We start from the raw sequence: 26,412 nt of genomic DNA on the forward strand, positions 1-26,412 counted from the left end.
AATCCTATGGGACACCTCTGTTTATCAAAAATTCGAGATATTTGCAATTTAACGCAGGACTTGGAAAATTTTCGATTGATGAAAAAAATTGGTTCCATGACGACCTATGTTTATTTTGGTATGGGAGGACAGAGGACACCGAGACTCGACCGACGCACTAAACCCGACCTCTCTACGACTATTTGTTCAAAAGTTACGAGTGATCAAAGTTTTTGGGAGGGGGTGGGCTAACTTCTTACCCCTTGACCCCAGGACCACCAAAAACTTGGTATACGTATTCTACATCTCCAAAATCGACAGGGGGCATCTAACGATGCCGTATGGGGGTGTTTTTCGATATATTTTTTCGATAACTCTTACCATTTTCGAGATATTTGCAATATAAGATTTTTTTAACGCTGGACTTAGAAAATTTTCGGAATATTTTTTTTTTGTTCCATGACGACCTATGTTTATTTTGGTATGGGAGGACAGAGAACACCTAGACGATGCTAACGCAAGAAATCCCAGCTCTCTATGATCATCCTTTCGAAAGTTACGAGCGATGAAAAAAATATTTTGGCAATTGGCCCACCCTTGACCCACGACCTCTAAAAAAACTTTGTACACGTACTCTGCATCACCAATATCGACAAAAGGGTCAACGGGGAGGATTTTTGCACTATCTCTCTCTCTCACTGTTTTTTTTCCCAGACATTTGAAATTTAACGCAGGACTTGGAAAATTTTTCGACAGATGGGGGTCAAATTTGGTTCCATGACAACCTATGTTTATTTTGTTAGAAGATCAAAAAAGACACCAAGACTCGACCAACGCACTAAACCCGACCTTTCTATGACTATTTGTTCAAAAGTTACGAGTGATCAAAATTTTGGAGGGTGGGCTAACTTCTTACCCCTTGACCCCAGGACCACCAAAACTTGGTACACGTATTCTACACCTCCAAAATCGACAGGGGGGTAGCTTCGCTACCGGGATGGGGGTGTTTTTTGATATATTTTTTCGATAACTCTTACCATTTTCGAGATATTTGCAATTTAAGATATTTTTAACGCTGTGGACTTAGAAAATTTTCGATTGATGAAAAAAAAAATGGTTCCATGACGACCTATGTTTATTTTGGTATGGGAGGACAGAGGACACCGAGGACCTCTCTACGCGTACTCTACGTCACCAAAAAAAAATCTCCCCTTGTCGATAAGTCGTCATGTTGTAATCAAAGGGGCCTCGGGTTCGATACCTACTGGATTCCGCTTCTACTTTAAACTGTACGCCCAGTCCCCCGATTAACCTATCTGTGCATAGAGTAAACTTAAAAAGTCGGTCAATTATATTGTCGCGATTAAGGATTAAAAAAAAGAGGGGTGGGTGAAGTCAGATTCAAAGAGAATGCCACGTGATCACTTTGATTTAATAGCTCCGTCTAGTTCGCTGCACTTTTTGACTGCACTCATGCGTCTAGTTGGTTACATGGTGCAACCTACCTCGTTGATTTTGGGTGTCATGTAGTGTATTTGGTGTCTGCACCACGTCCTGGAGAGGTGTAATATGTAGTGTGGTGTATGACCACGTGGTGAGTAGTGGTTAACTAATCAAATGAACGTTTAAAGCAGCAGACAGGTATTTGTTGAATCTTCTGAACTTGAACACCGCTATTCGTCTACTTGGTTGAACGTTATTTCCTTTCACCAGCCTGACACCGGGATACACCTGCACTGCATCTAGTGTCAAAGAAGTGCAGCGTACTGGACGAGGATATTAAATTGCTCTGTTGTAAATGAGATGCATGATGTTCTCTCGTAAGTTGTTAATATGAATTGATGTTACTGTGAAGAAACTGAAGGCAGCATAACGCCAACGCTATCTGGACTCGTTTAGTTAATTTAAGATAGTCGCGACAAACGTAAACGGGCTGTGCAGGACTTGGAATTTTTTTTTCGATTGATGAAAATTTTGGTTTTATGATGACCTATACTAAATTTTTGGTATGGGAGGACAGAGGATACCGAGACTCGACCAACACACTAAACCCCAGACCTCTCTACGGCTACATGTTTGGAAGTTACGAGTGATTAAAAGTTTCGGGAGGGTGTGTGCAAACACCCCTTACCCTTGAACTCAGGACCACCAAACTTTGGCATACATACGCTACATCCCCAAAATCGACAAGGGGTGGTGTGTGGGGAGATTTTTCGATTTATTTTCAACGAACGTTCGTTGAAACGTTTCAACGTTTATACAGAAAGGTTGAAACGTATTGTCACGAATAGTCGAACATGTCGCGAAAGGCAAAATAAAAAAAAATAACTCCCAAATTCAAAATTGACCAAACAAGAGATAGTGAAAAAAACAAACAAACATGGAACCTTACAACATCCATTGAATAATCGACATTTTGCTGAAATGTCTCCGGCGTTCGCTGGATGATCATGAAAAATTACATTTCTAAAATTGCAGGGGGAAGAAATGATAATCTAGAAGTCTCGATTGTGGTAACAGGAGAGATGGACGCGACGAGAAGACGAAGAAGAAGAACATAAGGAGATTAATCGATGCGGACAAGATAAACGATGATCTAATCAATAACATTACAGCATTAAGTGCCATGCATTCTGTCTTCGTTCGTAATAAAATTAACAAGTTATAAAAAGGATAGCAATCCAACTTGTCATTTGACCTCCTTAGTGAAGCATGTTATAAAAAATATATATATTGAAAGTTTCCAGTTCGTTTCATTTCGCGATTCATCCTCATAGCCGCGATAAACTTAGGAGGCACAGGCTTGTATACATTCCATCTTTCGTTCGGAGGAACAAGGTAAACCGAGCACCTAACCAACCATTCAATAATAATAATATTCATAAATTTTTGTTTGAATTGAGAAAGTAAAAAAAAAAATGATCACCTCCTTTAAATATCACATCTACTCTAAAGCATTCATTCGCTGTTCATATTTTCCGTCCTTGAATTCGAATGTGTGTTTTGTCTAACAATTGATTAAATTAAATACCGAACATTATCGAAAAGCAATTCTGAAAACATTATACTGAAATATTAACATTATAATAAGTGTCCTTCCATAATCGTTTCAGTCTTCAAACTGCTTCCAACACTGCTTCTGCATACTTTTCAATAAAATCAATTTACCGTACGCCCTGGGCCTTTGCAGATTAACGAAAATCGTCTAAAGTTTGAAGTTGTGACCCTTCTCTATACCGTTGCAAGCTTTTTTGTGGTTATTCAAAGTACCTCATTTTCGCATATTCAAATACACACCAGTGAAGGGAGTTCATGTCTCATTAGTGATTTTAAATTTGTATTTTTGGGACCATGCACACACTTCCTAACATTGTTGCCTTTTAGTCGATGAGTTGTGCGGGTACAGATGTGAAGTAGTTAATAAGACCCCACACAGACAAGTCCCCCAACATTTCTTTCCGACATAGTTGTTGTTTTGTTACTAGAAAATTGTTATGATTGCAGTACACCTGTATCAGTATAGAATAACATGGTGCCATTTTCTGTTTCTGTTGCCAGCAAAAGCAAATCTACAGATCACAGGTTCGAGAAACAAGACATTTTTTAAAAATTCTCCTGCGCATAATATGGACCACCTATAGCGATGATATAATATAGATCGTATTAACAAATATACTTCAAAGTTATGTAATAAGATTTTTGGTTTAGTATTTAATCACAGCAGCAAAACAAACTCTCCATTCGCTTCACAACAGAAGTTAAGTGCATTTTGCATACATGAAGAAACAGAAATTTACGCCCCGAGGTGTGCTGTTGGAAGACTATACAATAAGACACGGCACCCCATTCTTTACAATAATAAGTAAGCAGTGGAGTAAAAAATCCTCTGTTTTATTTTGATGTGAAGAAAAGTTTTAGTCCATGCATTGATCTGATCCCCTTGTCCAAAAATAATAATAATAATAATAAGCTCCGGTCTCATTTGGAGATTGCAACACTGATATGTCCGTCTATTCAGAAAAAAACAAAAGTTTTAACATCCATGGACAATACCGTACAGCAGCTGTTGCGTCCCCCATATGTAAAGTTTCTTTTTTTCCTCGTTAGCTGAACGCGAAGATGAGGATTGGAAGATGCTCGAGACTCCCCGTTCATTCGGGTATAACATCTTTCCTTTCTAACACTCCATTTTTTTTCTGTAAGAGGGGACATTTCTTTAGATACCAGGAGCACCTGTCTGATGTGACCGCTCTCTGTTTCCAACTTCGCCACTGGACCGTTAACAAAGCCAATTTCTACGCAATTCATAACCGTTGGTTGATATGTAAATATATTCAGCAATACTGAAAACTCACAGACGTGATGATGATTCAAGCAGATCACGATACAGCCGTATGCATGTAAAACTATTTTCGTCACACACAGGCAAAAAAGTAAAAAGTAACATTTCTCTCCTTCCCTCGCTTTTAGCCATCTTCAAAAAAGTAGCATCCAGTATCCTTCTAGATAGGAGGTGAAACGTGACTAGCGAAAGTATTGAAATCCAAGTGTGAATTATTTTGTTATGGTCTCCCTCCCTTCTTCGCATGCATGTTTCATATCACGCTCGCTGACATTGAAATAAGCAAAAACAATTGCAAGACAGTACAGGTTATAACCCATCGTAACTAGGTCTGTTTTTTTTTGTTTTTTTTTAAAATAATAATCGTCAGTCCATATGACAATGCTTTTGTGACGTGCACGCCCTTTTTGGTTGCTGTCCGTGATGAAATTTTTTATCATTGATAGGCCGGGGACTGAGCTTCTAACTTTCCACATTTACAAACAATATCGTTTACAATAATACCTTCGCTAGAAAGCACAGTGCAATAAATATCCTTTTTTTATATATAAATATTTTAAGTTATGCAATAACTTTGGACAGCAGCTAATTATCATGGCGTTTTATTCGCGTCCATGTCTGAAACTAGTCTTTATACACACAGCCAACTCACTCATGCAATATAATATCTGATGTAATATAATACAAACAGCTGTGGAAGGTTGTCGACTCTTCGCGAAACAGGACGTACACGTCAGAGTTGTGCAGAAGATAGGGGTCGACCCCCTTGTCGATTTTGGTGATGTAGAGTACGTGTACGAAATTTGGAGGTCAACGGTGGGCCAATTGTCAATTTTTTTTTCGATAGGATCATCGTAGAGACATGCGTTAGCATTGGCTCCTAACAAAATAAACATAGGTTATCATGGTTGAACCCCCCCCCCACCCCTCTGTCAAAAATTTTCCAAGTCCAACGTTAAAAATTACAAATAACTCGAAAACGGTGAGAGATTGCGCGAAAATAAATCGAAAAATCTCCCCAAACACCACCCCTTGTCGATTTTGGGGATGTAGCGTATGTATGCCAAAGTTTGGTGGTCCTGAGTTCAAGGGTAAGGGGTGTTTGCACACACCCTCCCGAAACTTTTAATCACTCGTAACTTCCAAACATGTAGCCGTAGAGAGGTCTGGGGTTTAGTGTGTTGGTCGAGTCTCGGTATCCTCTGTCCTCCCATACCAAAAATTTAGTATAGGTCATCATTAAACCAAAATTTTCATCAATCGAAAAAAAAATTCCAAGTCCTGCACAGCCCGTTTACGTTTGTCACGACTATCTTAAATTAACTAAACGAGTCCAGATAGCGTTGGCGTTATTCTGCCTTCAGTTTCTTCACAGTAACATCAATTCATATTAACAACTTACGAGAGAACATCATGCATCTCATTTACAACAGAGCAATTTAATATCCTCGTCTAGTACGCTGCACTTCTTTGACACTAGATGCAGTGCAGGTGTATCCCGGTGTCAGGCTGGTGAAAGGAAATAACGTTCAACCAAGTAGACGAATAGCGGTGTTCAAGTTCAGAAGATTCAACAAATACCTGTCTGCTGCTTTAAACGTTCATTTGATTAGTTAACCACTACTCACCACGTGGTCATACACCACACTACATATTACACCTCTCCAGGACGTGGTGCAGACACCAAATACACTACATGACACCCAAAATCAACGAGGTAGGTTGCACCATGTAACCAACTAGACGCATGAGTGCAGTCAAAAAGTGCAGCGAACTAGACGGAGCTATTAAATCAAAGTGATCACATGGCATTCTCTTTGAATCTGACTTCACCCACCCCTCTTTTTTTTAATCCTTAATCGCGACAATATAATTGACCGACTTTTTAAGTTTACTCTATGCACAGATAGGTTAATCGGGGGACTGGGCGTACAGTTTAAAGTAGAATCGGAATCCAGTAGGTATCGAACCCGAGGCCCCTTTGATTACAACATGACGACTTATCGACAAGGGGAGATTTTTTTTTGGTGACGTAGAGTACGCGTAGAGAGGTCAGGTTTAGTGTGTCGGTCGGGTCTCGGTGTCCTCTGTCCTCCCATACCAAAATAAACATAGGTCGTCATGGAACCATTTTTTTTTTCATCAATCGAAAATTTTCTAAGTCCACAGCGTTAAAAATATCTTAAATTGCAAATATCTCGAAAATGGTAAGAGTTATCGAAAAAATATATCAAAAAACACCCCCATCCCGGTAGCGAAGCTACCCCCCCTGTCGATTTTGGAGGTGTAGAATACGTGTACCAAGTTTTGGTGGTCCTGGGGTCAAGGGGTAAGAAGTTAGCCCACCCTCCAAAATTTTGATCACTCGTAACTTTTGAACAAATAGTCATAGAAAGGTCGGGTTTAGTGCGTTGGTCGAGTCTTGGTGTCTTTTTTGATCTTCTAACAAAATAAACATAGGTTGTCATGGAACCAAATTTGACCCCCATCTGTCGAAAAATTTTCCAAGTCCTGCGTTAAATTTCAAATGTCTGGAAAAAAAAAAACAGTGAGAGAGAGAGATAGTGCAAAAATCCTCCCCGTTGACCCTTTTGTCAATATTGGTGATGCAGAGTACATGTACAAAGTTTTTTTAGAGGTCGTGGGTCAAGGGTGGGCCAATTGCCAAAATATTTTTTTCATCGCTCGTAACTTTCGAAAGGATGATCATAGAGAGCTGGGATTTCTTGCGTTAGCATCGTCTAGGTGTTCTCTGTCCTCCCATACCAAAATAAACATAGGTCGTCATGGAACAAAAAAAAAATATTCCGAAAATTTTCTAAGTCCAGCGTTAAAAAAATCTTATATTGCAAATATCTCGAAAATGGTAAGAGTTATCGAAAAAATATATCGAAAAACACCCCCATACGGCATCGTTAGATGCCCCCTGTCGATTTTGGAGATGTAGAATACGTATACCAAGTTTTTGGTGGTCCTGGGGTCAAGGGGTAAGAAGTTAGCCCACCCCCTCCCAAAAACTTTGATCACTCGTAACTTTTGAACAAATAGTCGTAGAGAGGTCGGGTTTAGTGCGTCGGTCGAGTCTCGGTGTCCTCTGTCCTCCCATACCAAAATAAACATAGGTCGTCATGGAACCAATTTTTTTCATCAATCGAAAATTTTCCAAGTCCTGCGTTAAATTGCAAATATCTCGAATTTTTGATAAACAGAGGTGTCCCATAGGATTTTTGAGAAAAAAAACACATGAAACTCTACAGAGGCATGGCTTTGATAGCCATGGCCATTAGAACTGTGTTGGGCACCACGCACCCCTGGCGGGATATTTTCTTTTTTTGGGGGCCAGGGATTTCCTTAACAAAAGTAATTTTGATTATCACACACACACACATTGTAGAAGATCACACATGAGTTTTAAAAAACAAAACATCGTGGCAGATTACGCTGAGAGCAAGGTCGTGGTAGATTACGCTGATAAAAGGAGACAGCAGCCTTATAGGAAAATATCGTAAGTCATTTCAAAAGTAGGTCAAAGGGCGATGTTAGCATAAGAGCAGGAGGTAAAAAAATAGCTTAAAAAGTGATACTAGAGCTTCTTCTCTCCATTTTTCTCTCATTGTAGGTTACTTTAGTGCATAAAAAACAGATTACGCTGAGACCAGAAGCCTATTAGCAGGTTGTACTAGATTACACTGAGGGGGACCTTACAGTAAGAGGAGGCAGCCTTATGGGAAAATGTCATAAGTCATTTCAAAAGTAGGTCAAAGGACGAGTTAGCATAAGAGCAAGATTTGCAGGAGGTAAAAAATAGCTTAAAAAGTGATGCCAGAGCTTTTTCTGTTCATTTTTCTCTCATTGTAGGTTAGTTTAGTGCATAAAACATCGTAAAATAAAAAATAGATCAAAGGATGAGTTAGCATAAGAGTAACATTTGAAATGGGATAAAAAAATAGTTTAAAAAGTGATGTCAGAGCTTTTTCTGTTCATTTTTCTCTCATTGTAGGTTAGTTTAGTGCATAAAACATCATAAAATAAAAAATAGATCAAAGGATGAGTTAGCATAAGAGCAACATTTGAAATGGGATAAAAAATAGTTTAAAAAGTGATGCCAGAGCTTTTTCTGTTCATTTTTCTCTCATTGTAGGTTAGTTTAGTGCATAAAACATCATAAAATAAAAAGTAGGTCAAAGGATGAGTTAGCATAAAAGCAACATTTGAAATGGGATAAAAAATAGTTTAAAAAGTGATGCCAGAGCTTTTTCTGTTCATTTTTCTCTCATTGTAGGTTAGTTTAGTGCGTAAAACATCGTAAAATAAAAAGTAGGTCAAAGGATGAGTTAGCATAAGAGCAACATTTTGAAATAGGATAAAAAATAGCTTAAAAAATAATGCCAGAGCTTTTTCTGTCCATTTTTCTCTCATTGTAGGTTAGTTTAGTGCATAAAACAGATTACGCTGAGAGCAGAAGCCTATTAGCAGGTCGTAGTAGATTACACTGAGGGAGCTTACAGTAAGAGGAGACAGCCTCCTTATAGAAAAATATCGTAAGTCATTTCAAAAGTAGGTCAAAGGACGAGGTAGCATAAGAGCAAAATTTGAAATAGGATAAAAAATAGCTTAAAAAGTGATGCCAGAGCTTTTTCTGTTCATTTTTCTCTCATTGTAGGTTAGTTTAGTGCATAAAACATCATAAAATAAAAAGTAGGTCAAAGGACCCAGCCAGAATCGCCCATTCCACCTACTAATGAACCACTGATAAACTAATATGACCCTGCACCGACAATCTACGCAGTAAAAATAGTTTGTCATATTTGTTTTAGGTTAATTTTGCTGAGTTGGCACCACCCGTAGTCTCAAGGCCAGACCAGTACGTAGAAGAGTGGTGACAATATCCGACGTAAAGGTACCGCTTTTGTTGTACGCAGACGACGTGGTACTGATTTCGAACACAACAGCATGTCTACAGAACGGTCTAGACACGTTACACGGATATTGCGGGAAATGGGCCATGCGAGTAAATATGAAGAAGACCAAAATAATGGTATTTAAGAACGGGTACGTATTTGGGAAGGATGAACAATGGAAATACGGAGAGACAAGTGTCGATAGAGTGAAACAGTACGATTATTTAGGCATGGTGATGACAATAACGGGTAGGTGTGCAAGGCACGTACACAGGAATAAATGTAAAGCAATTTTTGCGTTAGAAAAAACAAGAAAAATAAAATACAAAGTACCAAATATTCCAATCAAAATTCTGGAGGGGGTCTACGAGGCCACAGTTAAGGCAACACTGTCCTATGGCATCGAACTATGGGTCTGGGAGGGAGGGGAAACCGTAAACGTCGTACAGTCTAGATTCCTAAAACAAGGGCTAGGAGTAGGGAGGGGTACGGCAACATGTGGGGCACTTAGGGAAATGGGAAAATTAAGAGAGGAAGTGGATGCCAAAATGAGGAGCATTAAATACTGGGCAAAACTGATCACCATGGAGGGGGGAAATTTGAAGAAACTCTGTGTACAATCACAGATAAGGGGGGGGGGGTAATGGGAGGCAATGGGTAGCAAAAATAAAGACGGAATTATACAGTATAGGGCTAGGATGGGTGTGGGAAGAGGGAATAGAGGGGAGAATTGATATGCAGATGCTAGGGGCCATACGTGCCAGACTGCAAGATATTACCAAACAGAAAATTTTGGCAGAATGCGACGCAAAAATATCGTTAACATCGGCGAAAATAGTGGATACGGATCGGGAATGGGGAAGGAGGAACTACGTAGATTTGTGTGGGGCAAAAGAAAGGTCAGGATTGGCCTGGTTCAGACTGGGGGATGGGCACAAGTTAAACTTAAACGGGAGGACGGGAGCGTAGAATGCCCGTTATGCGGCGAAGACGAGACGAAATTTCACATTCTCCTCCAGTGCAAAAACAGGGGAGGAAAGACAAAAATATATCAGGGAAATAAATGAAGATAACATTGAGAATATAATGACAAGCGTTATTAGGAGGGAGAGACCGAGAGGGGGGAGGCGCAAATAAGGAACCTGGGAACTTTCCTACATTACGCCTGGGTAAAGAGAGCAAAGAAGCTAAGTGGGATAGCGAACATGTGTGAAAGGGGGGAGGGTTACTAAATAAATAAATTAATAAATAAATTTGAGAAAACTTAGGAATCACTCAGCTAACAGTGCAAGTATAGGGAAAGATTTGAAATGAAATAGTGTTTGTGAACTCCCAAGCAGTGTGAAGGTGGAAGCAGACTAAATGGAGGAAGGGTGTAGGGAAAGTGCACGAAAATTTCTCACTTGTATGGTATGTATAGCTGTAAAGGCTCATTCTGGAAATAAATTCTATTCTATTCTAGAAGAGTGGTGGGGAGGATGACGTAATAGGAAGTGCTCCGCAGCGATCTGCGCATATCGGGACTTAACTTGTCAGGCTATACTTCTAGCGCATTGCAACATGCCGTGGTGGAATGTGGATGTGGTCAGCATCGCGCTCCGCCCTCCTTCATCCCTCCCAGGACACCCATTTATTAGAGGCTGAGTTAACCCCAGAGCTTTTTCATGCAGGATCATTGTTGGAAAAATTCCCACACCCATTACTCATGGAACGCGGAGCTTCCGCCTGGCGGTCTGACATTAGTGTTGACCATAAGCATTTGCCGTTGATTCTTAAATGTCCTGGTTATAAACTAACCTTTGCATGGATGGTATAATGTATTCTTACAAGATATTTAGACGGCTCTTATGTGTGCTTTCCTTGCAGGTATGGTATACTGTGGAGTTGTGGGTCACGTGCACCGGAAGGAGTACTCTGTGATCGGAGGCTCCGTGAACAAGGCAGCCCGCTTGATGGTGGCCTACGAAGGGAAGGTGACGTGCGACCACCAAACCTGCATCAATTCCCAGCTGTCGTACGAAAGATTCATCTTGCAAGAGCACAAGCAGCTCAAAGGATTCGACCAGGTTGGGCCGATCTACGAGTACACCGAGGGAGAAATGTAAGTATTAGCTAATGTTTTCCCATTCTTATACGTGGGTTAAGTCATAAGTCATTGCAACAGTCTTTTTTCTCGTGAACAGGGCATAACACGAAAAATCTAAGATATACGTTTGAAAGTGTATGGAATGTACTTTCGAAAGAAGCCACCAGATGGTGTACTTATAGCCCAGTCAATAAAGGTTCCATGTCGGGAATAATTCCGTAAAATCTGAATTTTGGTCAGTTGTTAGAACACTACTAGTATAGTGGAACCACGAGCAAAACAACCTGCGCAGACACACGACTCCTGTGCACCGTACTCCCGCGAGTAGGGGAGGGGGAGAATGTTGCCCTCTCAGAAAACGCCACTTGAGTTTGAAATTATCACGTTCATACATCCCTATTATAATAGTGGATGCAAATTACTGCGACTGAAATCAACTCATGCATCTGAAATAATAGGTACTTTTATGTTAACATTAATTTTCAGAAGGGGAGGGGGTGGCGACCATACTTGCACTTCCTTCTGGACGTCCACGCCGCTATACAATTTTGTAGAGAATTAAGTATTTAAGTATAGAATAGTATATTAAGGATAAAAAATTAAGTATTTTTAAGTTCCAAGCAACTACGGGGAAGGGGGTGCATTATTTCCTTTGTGATTGAACTATGCCGCTTCGCTCTCTAGCAAATGTCTTGTTATTAACACTCACATGCTTTATTCGTCAGTTATGCTGCCTCTATGTTGCTGCATTTAATATATATACATTATATAATATATATATATATATATATATATATATATATACATACATACACACACAAACACACATGTATAAAATAATTTGCCCACGCTACGAAGTCAGTGTTTCTACCTCGTAAGGCAAGGACGTTTCACTGTGTCTGTGTCACTTCATCCATTTCATCAGTTTTTCGTTCATCCATAAAATAACTAAAATAGAAAAAGATTTTCGGGTGGGATAAAATACAACCATCTAAAAATAGTAATGTAGTAATTGTAATAAAATAATAATAATGTCCTAGCACAATTGAGTATCGTTTGGCATAATGTCACAGTTCTTTTCATGGCTTGGTGGAGTTCCACTCTATCTCTCCCCTCCATGTTCAAGTAAGATGAGCAGGAAACGTGTTTTTGAGCAGGCCGTTGGAGGTGCCATAGCAATAGTTTATTAAGGAATTCTCCCGAGAAATCAATGGGTCTGGCAACACTGACATTGGCCGCGCCGAAGGCTCCTTCCCCCCTGTCCTCTTTCCCACCCGCCAGCGCGATGAGGTTCTGCGCAGGTTTCTTCCCTTGTGGTTCCACTATACTAGTAGTGCAAAATCCCAAAAGTCCCCTCTCCTCCTCGCGGTGCTCCCCCCCCCCCAACATAAATTTTGTTGACTCTCCGTTATTGACCAGGCCAAAGACCTGTGCTTCACCGAGCTGTAATGGTCCACTTTCTTTTGTTACAGCGACACCGGATCAAGACTGGCCTCGTTCCCTCTTCTGAACAGGGACAAAGAAATGAAACTGTACGCCAAGACCCTCAAAACGCTCCGGCAGGTCAACGCAGGCAAAGCGCACCCTTCGACTATCAACACGACGCTCGTGTACGAGGGCGGGTCTCGAAGTGGGAAAACGCGGCTGTTCGACGTCATCGCCGCGGAGACCAGGAAGGCGGGGATAAAGACGAGCAGCGTCCTGCTGAAGCGTTCGCTGACCAACGATACGTTCTCCACGATCAAGAGCATCCTACAGAACACGTTCAACATCGACCCGGCCACTTCGAAGCAGCAACAGGAGAACTTGCTTCTCAGTGTAATCCCCAGCGGCGAAACGGCGGGAAAGCTGTGCTACCTGAACGACATATTAAACCTGAACTTCCCAATGACCAAGGAGTACATTGGCCAGAGTATGGAGGAGAGGAAGACAAGCGTGGCGAATTTGCTGAAGGTGCTCTTCAAAACGGTAGGTGTACACTTACAGTATAATTGATCCCTGTAACGGTTCCGAATGTGTAATGATTTTGTTTTCAGTTTCATAGGGGAAAGACGAAGCATCGTTTAACCAAGGTTGTTACTCCAACCTTGGTTAAAGTAATTACTAGACCGTGAAATAGCTTCCTAGTTCCTGGGTGTGTTGCCTCGTGTATATTCACTCTGGCACAATGAAACATATATGTAGATTAACTTAAACTTTAATAATATGAAGCATGTAAATAACACTAAATATAATGAAGAGTTCCTCACAAATGTACACGAATATGACAAGGCGTGCAACACCTGTACGTCGTCTCACGACTCAACTCGGACGCATACTGCGCATGCGCACACTGCATGGCAACAAGCTTAATGAGAATGACAATTCGTCTCAACAGACCGGATGTTAGGCAAAATGGGTATACTTTATTGTTACAGATGTCATAAACAAGCCCATAGCGAGGGTAGGCTATGGAGGCTGAAGCATAGGGCGCCATTCAAAACCATTTTTTATAAACAGTAAAACCTGGTTAATCCGGAGCCCGATAAGCCGAACTTCGCTTAATCCGGACAGGCAAAAGACTAAAAAAATAGCAGAATGTAAGGTTTTAAAAGTAGCTAGAAGTCAGCAATCGCATTCGTCATATTGCTCCGTAACGGACATACATCAAACGTCCATGGGAGAACTTCCCAAAGAAAAGGCAGTCAACCACTCATGAAATTCTCTTTCCCACAGACTTTCGGGAAGAAGCCGCATTGACACAGGAATACCCTCAGCATATTCTTTAAATACACCATAATGAACGTGTTTTGTTAATATAAACGGAGTTTTAATGCACTTTCTACTGTTCTTTTAGGTTATTTCAGTTAATCCGGACTTTCGTTAAACCGGTCAATTTATCCCCCATTAGTCCGGATTAACGAGGTTTTACTGTATATAAAAAATACACCAAAGTTAAGTTATTATAGGCGACGGAGAAATGTACACTTGGCAGAGATAAGGGTAAGAAGGAAGAAATACCAGGTATTACTCGATCCTTGTTCCCATTGAAGATTTTTAAGTGATGAAGTAGCCCCTAGATACTTCCTTGGGAGGGTCACAGTGAAATTAGATGTCGGTACATGACGTTCTGTATTCGACCACTGAGTACACACTGCGCACTGTAATATTTACTTTACTTATTATTATTATTAACCTTTTTTCTTCTTTTACTTGTCGACTTATATTCTGGTAACACACTGCTGGAATTTTCTGTTTCCCAAAATAGTAGCAAAAGTACATTTTTAAAGATGTTCTTGAGACACAGGCATGACTGAAATATTCTTAAATATGCTAAACGTTCTTTACAAATCAGAAATGAAAACTACGAATCTTTAAATGTAACATACTTGTATTATTTTTAATGAGTTAATGAGTTAAGGGGGAACTAAAGCCGATTTTGTGGTAACTTTTCGATAACAGATGGCAGCACCGTTTGTCATGGCAACCGAGGGCCATGTTGCCAAATCTCCGGTTAAATATAACCCAGGTAGATACATACAGGTTGGTCGATTAGGGTACTCGATGTGAGATGACGCCATCTGTACGCAGAAGTTTGAACATGACGGAGACCTTTTATTTTCTATTATTTACTTATATACCTTCAATCGTAACAAAATTATAAGGATCACAAGTTCTAGTGAATACAACCGTATTGTAACACCCTTTTACTGGGCGTTGTGAACCTTAAAGGTTGAGGGATCGAACCAGGAGTCCTTAGATAACTGTAACTCTTAACACCGGGGGGAAGCTGGAAGCTCGGAAGGACTCGCTTCGCTGCATCTGCTAACTGTGGGAGGTACCTAATTAACTTAACCTACAGAACCTTTAAAAGAATGGAAACTCATTTGTATTTGGTTATAATTACCTAAAGACTGCAAAGGCAAGGTTGGCATGAGAAGAGCATATTACCTGTCTCGTTCTTGAAGTGTAGATCAAAGAGTCTCCAAATACACTCTTACTCACTTTCTGATGTTAGTCTCATAAATTGTCTCTCAGCGTCTCAGCACTTCACTCCCAAACAAATTTCTAAAATTCACGTTCACTTTCCATAATCCAGCTCGACTGACTTTGAAATCAAAACTCCTGTCGTTTCCCCAAATCCAAATCCCCCTCTTCTCTCTCCAAACTCCAAACGCAACTCCCTCTCCCTCCTTACTTCAGAATCCCCAAACCGACTCTCTCGATCAAGATGCAACTTGCCTTTTTCTCTCAAGCTAAACTCCTCCCACTTTTCCTTTTCATCTCACCCCACTTTTTCCTGCAATAACTGGCAAATGCTTTGGCTGAGGTTTACACATTTCTTACTGTTTCCTGCCTGGTTACTTGGGTCAGTGTAACTCGAGAATGACACAAAATAAGGGATATGTAATGCAACAATCTTTTATATCGGAAAATTTCTTCCTTACCGAATCTATATTAGTTGTACGGTTATATAAAAAAAATGGGCCTATGCTTTAGGATGGCTTTAGAACTCCTTAATGAGGAAAATATATGGCATCGCCCTCCCCTTGGATCCGCGACTGCATCGAAAAAACCATCAATTCGATGTTTGTAAACAATTTTATGGGAATCGGTTGAAAATTTCTTGTGTGTGCGGAAGTGGATAATGAAAACACCGCTGAGTTTCAGGCGTTGTTGCTGCAGGTAGCTCTTAGTTGAAAAGCCCCACAACGTCGTCAACGTCAGTAAGGGGCTCATTTTTTTGTAGTTGGAGAGGGGCACAAGGCTATTTGCACCTTACAGCCTTGCACCGGAGAACCAACATACGTGGGTCGTTCAATATATAAGTTTCCGTATGCTGTAAAAATTTTTATTTTTAAGATACATTAGAAAACTATACATACATGTGTAGGAGAATTCTTCCTCACTTCTCCATATAATCCCCATAGAGATTCATGCATTTGTCCCACCGTTGCACCAATTTGTCCATACCCTTTGCAAGAAAATCAGGGCTCTGGCTATTGAGCACTATTCTCACATTCCGCTTCACTTCTTCATCTGTTTCGAAACGGTAACCTTGCAATTCAGACTTTAACTCCGGAGAAAGATGGAAATCACTCGGCGCTAAATCGGGGCTGTATGGAGGGTGGGCCAGCCGTTCCCACCCCAATTCTTCAATTTTGTGTTGTGTTTGCACTGCTGAGTGGGGGCGAGCGTTATCGTCAAGAAGAATGACACCAGCTGACAGGAGAGTAGTTGTATTTACAATAGGATGAGCGCACTTATAGCGTAGAAAAGAAGAGGTTATTTGATTGAACAATCCGATTTGCCTACACTTAAAACAATGCCAAGAGGGGCTTATACCCCAATTCTTCAAGTGTGATATGCTCTTAATTTTAAGAATTCTGAATTCTAGTGTAGAAAAAGAAGAAGCCTCAACAGCCCGATTTGCCTATACTTAAAACAATGCCAAGAGGGGCTTATACCCCAATTCTTCAAGTGTGATATGCTCTTAATTTTAAGAATTCTGAATTCTAGTGTAGAAAAAGAAGAAGCCTCAACAGCCCGATTTGCCTACACTTAAAACAATGCCAAGTTCCCATAAGATTTTATTGTTTACAGTGTGTTTTTCTGTCAAAATCCCAGGAATCTTGAATTCTAGTGTAGAAATGTTTAGCCCCCCTCAGATTGATTCCGCCATGTGTACATTGATATAAAGCTCATAGCTTCTGGGTTCTGAGACCTAGTAGAGTGTGGTGCATAGCCCCATGGTTTTTATTGCCTTGCAATCAAGAGGCTTCTGGGTTTGAGTTCTGATAAAATGTGAAGCCTCCCCTGATTGCAAAATGTTAATATTGTTGCCTTGTAAACAAGAGGCTCGGGTTTGAGTCCTGATAAAATGTGTAAGATTGAAATACATGTGGCAAAATAATATCTCCACACGTGAGTTTTTGAGAATAATTACTGCTAGTTGATATACAACTGATAGCACCCAGATCTGAAACCTGGTAAAGTGTGTTGTACAACAGCATAATAGAGCAAAATTATTTTATATTGGGGATCACCAGAGCCTAGTTACTGCTGTTGTCTGGGTATAAAAGCACCAGCTCAGCCACTAACTGCTGTTATAATTGTTTTGGCATAGTTCTGTTTTTTTGGACCAGGAAATTTTATATAAATAAACAACAAAAATGCCAAATCAAAAATATTGCAATCAGTGTAATAAAAATATATCTAGTTCTAATTGGTCTAGGCACCGGCATATTTGTGACTCTAAGAAATGCAGAAAGGCCACAAAAATGTGTCCAAGATGCCATAAAATATTAAGCAAGGCATATTACAAATGGCATATGTGTAATTCTTATATACAGTCATCAACATTGCCCCCACAACCATCTACATCTGGTCTGAAAAGGAAGCATGAAGCACCTGTTAATGCTGGACCTGCAAAGCAGCCACGATATGCACCTATCCATAGCAGTTTTAATGGCCAACTTAGGGATTACCGGTTTGAATCAGAGCCAAGATGTGGTATTAAGAATTTTTTGAACAGTAAAAATCCTGATGTGCAGGCAATTCTAAATGCACAAAATGGCTCTTATAAGCTGTCCCTCAAATTGTTTACACAATATAAGAAACCAAATGGCACAAAATTTACACAGCCCCACATAACAGAAACTGTACCTGTATATTCAAATACAAATTCAGACAAAATAATAAGCAGTTTGATAGATCAATTGAATATTAAACACTCTGAATTTGCAGCAAAAGAGTCAGGATGGAGCCTATGCGGATCTCCACACAAGTTATATGTTAATATTTCTGAATTCAGCCCATTACAAGGATCTACATATTTGCCATTACCTGCCAATATTAAAAACAAAAAAGCCGTGGTTAACATAAAAAATAATGATGAGAAATGCTTTTTGTGGTCTATTTTAGCTGCTTTGTATCCAGTTTTAAGGGATCCTCAGAGAATAACTTATTATAAACAACATGAGCACGATTTTGATGAGGCAATGAAGGGCTTAGAATATCCAATGTCTGTTCAGAATATTGATAAATTTGAAAAAAAGGCCCGGGATATCAATGGTAAACAATTATCTATTAATGTATTTATTTGTTCCACTGGCCGTGACAATTGCTTGATAGCACCTCTCAGAATCAGTACATTTGATGATGATTCTGCTGTTCCGATTGATCTGCTCTTAATTGAAGGGGATGGCACATATCATTACACTCTGATACACAGTCTTGAAGCTTTAGTCAGAAAACAATTAGACAAATCTAAGACAATATTCAAGTTGTGCCGAAGATGTTTAACTGTATTTGATGGTCAAAAAATGGTGAATGGGGTTCGGGAAGTGAATGCAGAAATTGCTAAAAACAAGTTAATTGAACATTTAAAATACTGTGGCAACCATAAACCTGTTCATATGGTGATGCCAATGCCAAGTGAAAATGCCAAATTCAAAAAGTTTGAGGCCTTGTTGGAACACCCAGCATATATAGTCTGTGATTTTGAATCAAATCTTAAACCTCTTGCATTCTGTAGTCCAGATCCTGATGAACCTTCAATTACACCATACCAGTTACATGAACCTTCTAGTTTTTATTATGTTGTTGTACAGGATGGTGTTGTTAGTAAAAAAGATTCATACATGGGAGCAGATGCCATCAAAGAATTTGCACATAGAATAGAAAATGAGTGCCATGACATAGCATCTAATATCTTATTAAAATCAAAACCTATGTTGCCTTTAACAGAGAAACAGATTGAAGATTTCAACAATGCAGAAAAATGCCCGGTATGTGATTCTGAATTTTCAGATACAAATATCAAGGTACATCACCATTCTCATACAGATGGTAAATTCTTAATGGCCCTGTGTAATAGCTGTAATATTAAGATCCAGAGACCAAAATTTGTCCCCATATTTTGCCATGGAACATCCAATTATGATTTCCATTATTTGATCAGATACGAGGGGTTTGACAAGGAGAATTTAAATATTTTAGCAGAAAATGATGAAAAATATATATCTAATTAAAGTTAATGGTGTTCCTATTCACTTAAGATTTCTTGATTCCTACAGAATTTTATCTGCTAGCCTGGCTACACTGGCCACTCAATTATCTGATGATCAATTCAAAATCACATGTGCTTTGTTTCCAAATCAGGACCTGAAATTAATTAGGCGGAAGGGTGTATATCCATATGATTATGTTACAGATTTTTCTAAATTTGATGAGTGTTCTCTGCCACCACAACAAGAGTTTTACAGCAAAATCAGAGGATCTGGAATCACTGATGATGATTATCACCATGCCCAGTTGATGTGGAACAATTTAAAATGCCAGACATTTGGTGATTATCACATGGCATATTTAAAACTTGATGTCACTCTCTTAGCTGATATACTTCAGGCATTTAGAAAATCTTCCATGCAAAATTATAAGCTGGATCCAATGTATTTTTACAGTGCACCAGGTCTGCAATGTTTTTAAACACTAAAATGCAATTGGATCTGATCCAGGATCAGGACATGTATCTGTTTATGGAGCAATGTATAAGAGGAGGCATGGTGCAATGCTCTCAGAGATATGCCAGAGCAAATAACAAATATATTCCTGATTATGATCCAGCACTGCCATCAAATTATATACTGTATGTAGATGCCAACAGCCTCTATGGTTATGCTATGATGGATAAACTGCCATATGCAGGGCTTGAGTGGGTTGAAGATTTCAATATTGAAGATCTTAAGGATTTTGATGACAGTGACTATGGCCTATTCTTAGAGGTTGATCTGACAATTCCTGATGATTTACACAACACATTTTCTGATCTGCCCCCAATTCCTGAGGTTAAGTGCTCACCTGGCTCTAAACAGAAGAAATTGATGATGACACTGGAGCCAAAACAGGGTTATGTCATATATTACAAAAACCTCCAGTTCCTAATGAATCATGGTGTTCAAGTGACCAAAGTTGGCAAAGTTTTGAGGTTCAGGCACTCAAGATGGTTGAAGCCATATATTGATACAAACACAGAGCTTCGAACATCTGCAATGAGCCAATTTGATAAATCTTTGTTTAAATTGATGGTCAATTCTGTGTATGGCAAAACAATAGAAAATGTCAGAAAACATACCGATGTTAAAATAATTACTGACCCCAGCCTGAGCAAAAAATTGATTGCAAAGCCTAATTTCAACTACAGAAGAATTTATGATGAAAATATGGCACTTTTTAATATGAAAAAAACAAAGATTAAGTTTGATAAGCCTATTTATGTAGGGGCTGTGATATTGGAATTGGCCAAATTACACATGTTAAAATTGTATTATGATGTGTTGAAGCCTTTTTATAAGGATCGTGTAAAATTGATGTACATGGACACAGATAGTTTTGTTCTTGATATTCAGACAGAAGATGTTTATCAAGATATGTCACAGCCTGAATTGCTTGAATATTTTGATAGCAGTGAACATACAAGAATTCAACCCCACAACAAAAAGGTGCCTGGCAAGTTAAAAGATGAGACACTTGGTGATGTTATTGTGGCATTTGCTGGGTTAAGAGCCAAGATGTACAGCTTTGAAACATGTAGCGGTGTTGTTGCCAAAAAGGCCAAGGGCATTGGCAGAGTAACTGTAGACCAAGAGCTTGAATTTGAAGATTACAAAAATTGCCTCAAATCCCAGAGTTTAATCAGAACATCAGAATGCAGAATTCAGAGTGTGGGTCACTTCTTGACTACAAATATTGTAAGAAAAGTGGCTCTGGACCCACATGATGATAAGAGATGTATTTTGTCATGTGGCATACATACTCTACCATGGGGTCATTGTTATCTGAAAAGTGGGAATCAATGCCCAATTACAGAGCATGATTTGAAATAAATAAACATGACTATGAACTTATTTGGGTTCAAAAAACAGGCTATTATGGAGCTGCCAACACCACAACCCTCTTCTGATATAATATCTAAACAAAGTGCTTTGTTAATTATTCATCTGAACAGCATACTTACAGATGTTGATGATGAAACAGGTAAAACATTGTACATATTTAACAATAATTTAAATCACTACCAATTACCTGTAGGTGGTCAGTTACAATTTATTACAACCCCTGAGGGTGATGTTAAAATTTCAGTAGGGAGAAATATTTATAGAATTAAGCACTCAAACATGATTTCTGGCACTGTCTATACTGTTTCTGCTGGTGACTGCTTATATATTGAGGTCCCTGGATCCTATGACAAGCTTATACCTTTTTTTATAGAATTAAGAATTAGATATTCAATAATAAATAACCACTAAAACAAAAATGCCTAATGATATATTTGGCCATACAAGACATGAAGATCACAGTGATGAGATTCTGATGCTTGATGTCAGAGTCAAGAAATTAAGAAGTGATTTACAAGCTTTACAAACCACACTCAATGCCAGTTTTCAACTAGAAATTACAAATTTGCAATCACAATGCATGGACCCTCTTCTTAAAATTGATTCTGAACTCAAATTATTGCTTCAGAAATATACTGATTTGGCCACATTGGATAATTTTCAAAGTTTAGAAGAAGCTGTAGCAGCTCTTCAAGCCAAATTTAAGACCCAGGCTAACAACTCTGAACAATTGAAACAACAATTAGAAGAACATATTAATAATGTCCAGGCACAGCTCCAAACAATTGTCAAAAGCATAAAATCACAAGAAGATTTTGATCTAGTGATTTTCACTCTAAAAGAACAGATTCAGTCACTGGAGATACCTAATCTGGACCCTCTGAACAATGCCATAGCCGAGGTTAAAGAAAAAATTGAGACACTTGAAAATTTTATGAACAACTTGCCATCTTCTGATGCTTTGAGTGCAATAACTCGGAGTGTTGCCAACATCAAGCTGCAACTTGAAACATATGAAGATTTTGGAAAAATTCAAAGTACCATAACCCATCTTGAGGGTACAATAGCAGCAGTGCAAAGTGATTTGGCAAATGTACAAGAAACTCTAGAATCCCGATTGCCTGGGATTGTAGATACTCTTGTTAGTGTCCAGCAACAGATCACAAAGCTTGAAAACCTCAACACTGAATCTGAGTTATCTCATTTTCATCATTTGATTGATGATATCCAAACAAAGCTTGAAATTTTACAACAATCAACACCCACTCAGGCAGATATAGCCCTGCTCCAAGATGCTATGCGTGGTGTGGCTGATGCTTCTGAATTAAACAATGTAAAATTGGCACTTGAATTTTTGCAAAATACTGTATCAAATCTTCCTACATCACAGGAACTTAAAAATATTAAGAGAGCTGTGAATCGCATATTGAAATCAGAAGATATCAGTAATATCCAGACAGAGATCAAACAACTTACTCAGACAGTGGCCACTCTACCAACCAATCAACATATTAATGAACTGCATGCCCTGTTTGAGGATATCAGAAGACAGGTCCATGATCTTACTGCTCAAAATTCAAAATTGGCAGTTGTTGAAAATTTACAGCAAATTGTAGCCAATATCAAGCAACAGCTAGGGACCGAGGAATCCAATCAAGCAAATGCTTTGTCTGTTTTTGCCACCCAGCTACAAGAAATTGTGCAACAATACAAGAAACTTGTTGTGGACATAAAAATCAAACCAGGCCATGATGATGTTGTTAGGACCATCAATGATCACCTTGAATCTGTAACAAGCAGATTGCTTACAGCAGAAAAAGAAATAACAGGCATAATCGAGAATCCAAAACATACAGTAATTCTTGAATTGTACAGCATCCCCAACAAAGAATATGATTCACCATTTACACCAGGAGGCAAAATATATATGCTGTCCCCTGCACAATTTTATTACCAGTTTTTTGTTGGGGGCACACTTAGACCAATCAAGATCAAATATTGGCTACAACCACAGGCACACCACTACCCTACCTTATCAATAACAAATGCTGATAACAAAGCAAAAATCACCCGTGTAGAATTAGAGGATTTTACAGATCCCAATACATTAGAAACAGCCTATGCTGAAGATGATGGCTCTCTGGAATTTAAAATACAAATAGGGGACAAATTATATTTAGAAAATCCTGTAGTATCAGCTGCTGAACACCCTATAGTTGCAATATTCTTGTTTACATATTATGTCTAGACAAATTATTGTTGATGAATTACACAGACAAGCCAGACATAATTATAAGAGACTGCCAGTAGTCACAAAAGGCATAGATGATTTATGGCAGAGCGACTTGATTGAGATGGCAAGACTGGAAAATGTGTTACAGAAGCCTTCAGGACAATCATCAATCAGAGTGGAAGATCACCGCGCTATTTGCAAACAGATAATGGCAAAGAATTTTATAATTCAGTGTTCCAACAATTTATTAAAAGCCAGGCAATACAACATTACTCGAGTTACAGTGATCTCAAGGCCTCAATTGTAGAGAGATTCAACAAAACCCTAAAAAATCTTATGTATAAACAATTTACACTTCAAGCTAATTATAAATGGATTAATATTCTTCCAGAACTTCTACATAAATATAACAACTCTGTCCATTCCACAATCAACATGAAACCCTCTGAAGTAACTTCATCTGATGAGCAAAAATTGATCAGGACTGTTTATTATCCTAGATACCAGCCAACAACAAGAAAAGCCAAATACAGGGTGGGTGATCAAGTAAGAATCAGCAAATATAAGCACTTATTCAAAAGAGGCTTTACAAGAAACTGGAGCACTGAATTATTTACAGTGGTTCAAGTTAAACCTGGGACCCTTAACACATATACAGGGTGGCGCACGAAATGATCCACCATTTTGTTGTTGAATAAAAACTATATTATAAAGAATCTCTCAGTGAAACATAAATGACACAAAGGTTACACTTTGGAAAAACGTACTACTGCAATACATGTTCAATCTGGCCACCGTTTTGACTTTTAACCTCAGTCAAGCGAACACTAATATTTCCAATTACCCTACGGAGATAGCGGCCCAGACCGTAACCTTCGGTGCATTGCTAACTTTTTCATGAAGCACTCGTGGATTCTCAGCTGGCCAAAAGCCCACATTTTGTTTGTTAACCACACCATCCAAATGGAAGTGCGCCTCGTCAGAAAACCACACGCTGTACAGTGTTGCATTGTTACCCTCGGCCCAATTAGCGAAGGTCAATCTCTTCTGTTTCTGTTCATTTGTGAGTTTTTGCACCACTGTAATCTTGTACGGATACATGTGGAGATCACTTTTAAGAATCCATTGAACAGAACGTCTTGATATCCCAAGTTGTGTTGCTGCTTTTCTGGTCGATTTGCCAGGATTTTTCTGCACAGCGACGCGGACGGCTTCAATATTCTCAGGCGAACGCACAGGTTTACGACGATCACGCTTTGATTCCAGTACTGTTTATTCCACTAGAAACTTTTCATGCAGTTTGTGTACCGTTTTACTCGAGGGGGACCACCGAGTTTGGAAATGTGCACGAAAGCGCCTCTGAGTCCACACAATGCTCTTTGTTTCGGCGAAAAATAGCACAGTTGCTGATCGCTGTTCCGTCGTAAGTCTTCCTTTGTCCGCCATGTTGCATACTCTAGCCCCCTGGGGACAGGTGGATGCACTACACTTCAGTTTTCATCACACGATATTTCCAATGACTACTGCAACTACTGTTGGCACACTTGACGTCATTCCTCATCTAAGAAATGAAAAAAATAAAAAACAAATGGTGGATCATATCGTGCGCCACCCTGTATAATAAAAGACCACCGAGGAGAAATTCTCAAAGGCAGGTTTTATGAAGAAGAGCTCAGCAAAACTAAACAGCCTGACACATATCTCATAGAAAAAATCATCCGCAGAAAAGGCAACAAGTTACTTGTCAAATGGCTAGGACTCCCAGAACACAGCTGGATCGATGCAAACAAAGTGATAATATGAACACCTGGGATGTTATAAAAAGGCTGCCAGAACCTGAACAGCAGAATAAGAAAAATGGAAAATTGCTGCCTGATAATATTAGGTGTCTTATTGTTGGGCCATCTGCTTGTGGTAAAACTACACTAATGATTGATAATTTTTTATTGGCACCCAACTGGTTAGACTGGAAAAACAGGCACTTGTATGTCTTCTCTAAGAGCTTGGAACAATTAAAATATCAGCAGCTGATGAAGCTATATGATGGACTGGATATAGCCACTTTTCAACCAGATGTTAAGCCACTTGATGAATGTCTCGATAATTCTGTTGTTGTATTTGATGACATTATACTGGATAATCAAAACAAGGTTAGAAATTTCTTTACACAGGGCCGGCACAAAAACATTGATTGCTTCTACCTGGCACAGACTTTTTCAAAAATACCCAAGCAGCTGATCCGAGACAACAGCAATTTTATATGTGTGTTTCATCAAGATCATACCAACCTCAAACACATACATGATGAATATGTAGGTGGGGACTTGAGCTACAATGATTTTTCCAAGATTTGCAGTAAGTGCTGGAACCAGGACAGTTATGGGTTTGTCACAATTGATATGACAAGAAAACCCGATAGTGGTAAATATAGAAATAAAATCAACAATTTTCTAGACATTGAAACATAAATAAATAACCATGAAAAGGCCAATCATTGATGATCTTAAATTAAGAGATTATCTTGTAAAAAGATTTAAGGGATGGAAATCAGAGAACCGAGGTTTTTATGAGCAACACAAGCGCACAGAACAGCCTATTATTGATGCTATTGTTGAATTAGGTAAAAATATCAAAACTGTTACAGAGCAAAATCAAAATTTGATCACAGAGCTTGTACTTGTAGCTGCAAGAAACATATTAGATTATCCATTCACCCCACTTTCCAGTATTCATACACCTAGTCCTGTTGCTCCTCGAAGAATTGAAGCTAGTCTGGATCCTATTGAATTGGGTCTTCTTGCTCAAAAATATTTAAGCACACCTAAAGACAACAAAGATGAGGTCTTTGGCTTATATGCTGACACAGAGCGTGATGGTAGCATCATACATAGAATTGGAAATTTCAGAGTAACATTTATGGGAGATGATCTGATTGTATATTCAGAATCTCATCTTGGAGAAAAAGGTGCTTTTGTTAAGTATCCCGGCACACC

At 39.1% G+C, this 26,412-nt stretch overlaps 1 protein-coding gene across 1 annotated transcript in view; it reads left to right on the top strand.

Annotated features, from left to right (window-relative positions):
- LOC145979594 (adenylate cyclase type 10-like) overlaps positions 1-26,412 on the top strand; it is a 160,570-nt gene that overhangs the window by 52,502 nt on the left and 81,656 nt on the right. Inside the window, exons 10-11 of the mRNA XM_083112560.1 lie at positions 11,089-11,323; positions 12,781-13,276. Coding sequence (XP_082968686.1) covers positions 11,089-11,323; positions 12,781-13,276 — 731 coding nt within the window. The remainder of the gene's footprint in view (positions 1-11,088; positions 11,324-12,780; positions 13,277-26,412) is intronic.

Source organism: Lepisma saccharinum, chromosome 26, assembly GCF_977018435.1.
Source record: "Lepisma saccharinum chromosome 26, izLepSacc3.1, whole genome shotgun sequence".
NCBI classification, from domain to species: domain Eukaryota; kingdom Metazoa; phylum Arthropoda; class Insecta; order Zygentoma; family Lepismatidae; genus Lepisma; species Lepisma saccharinum.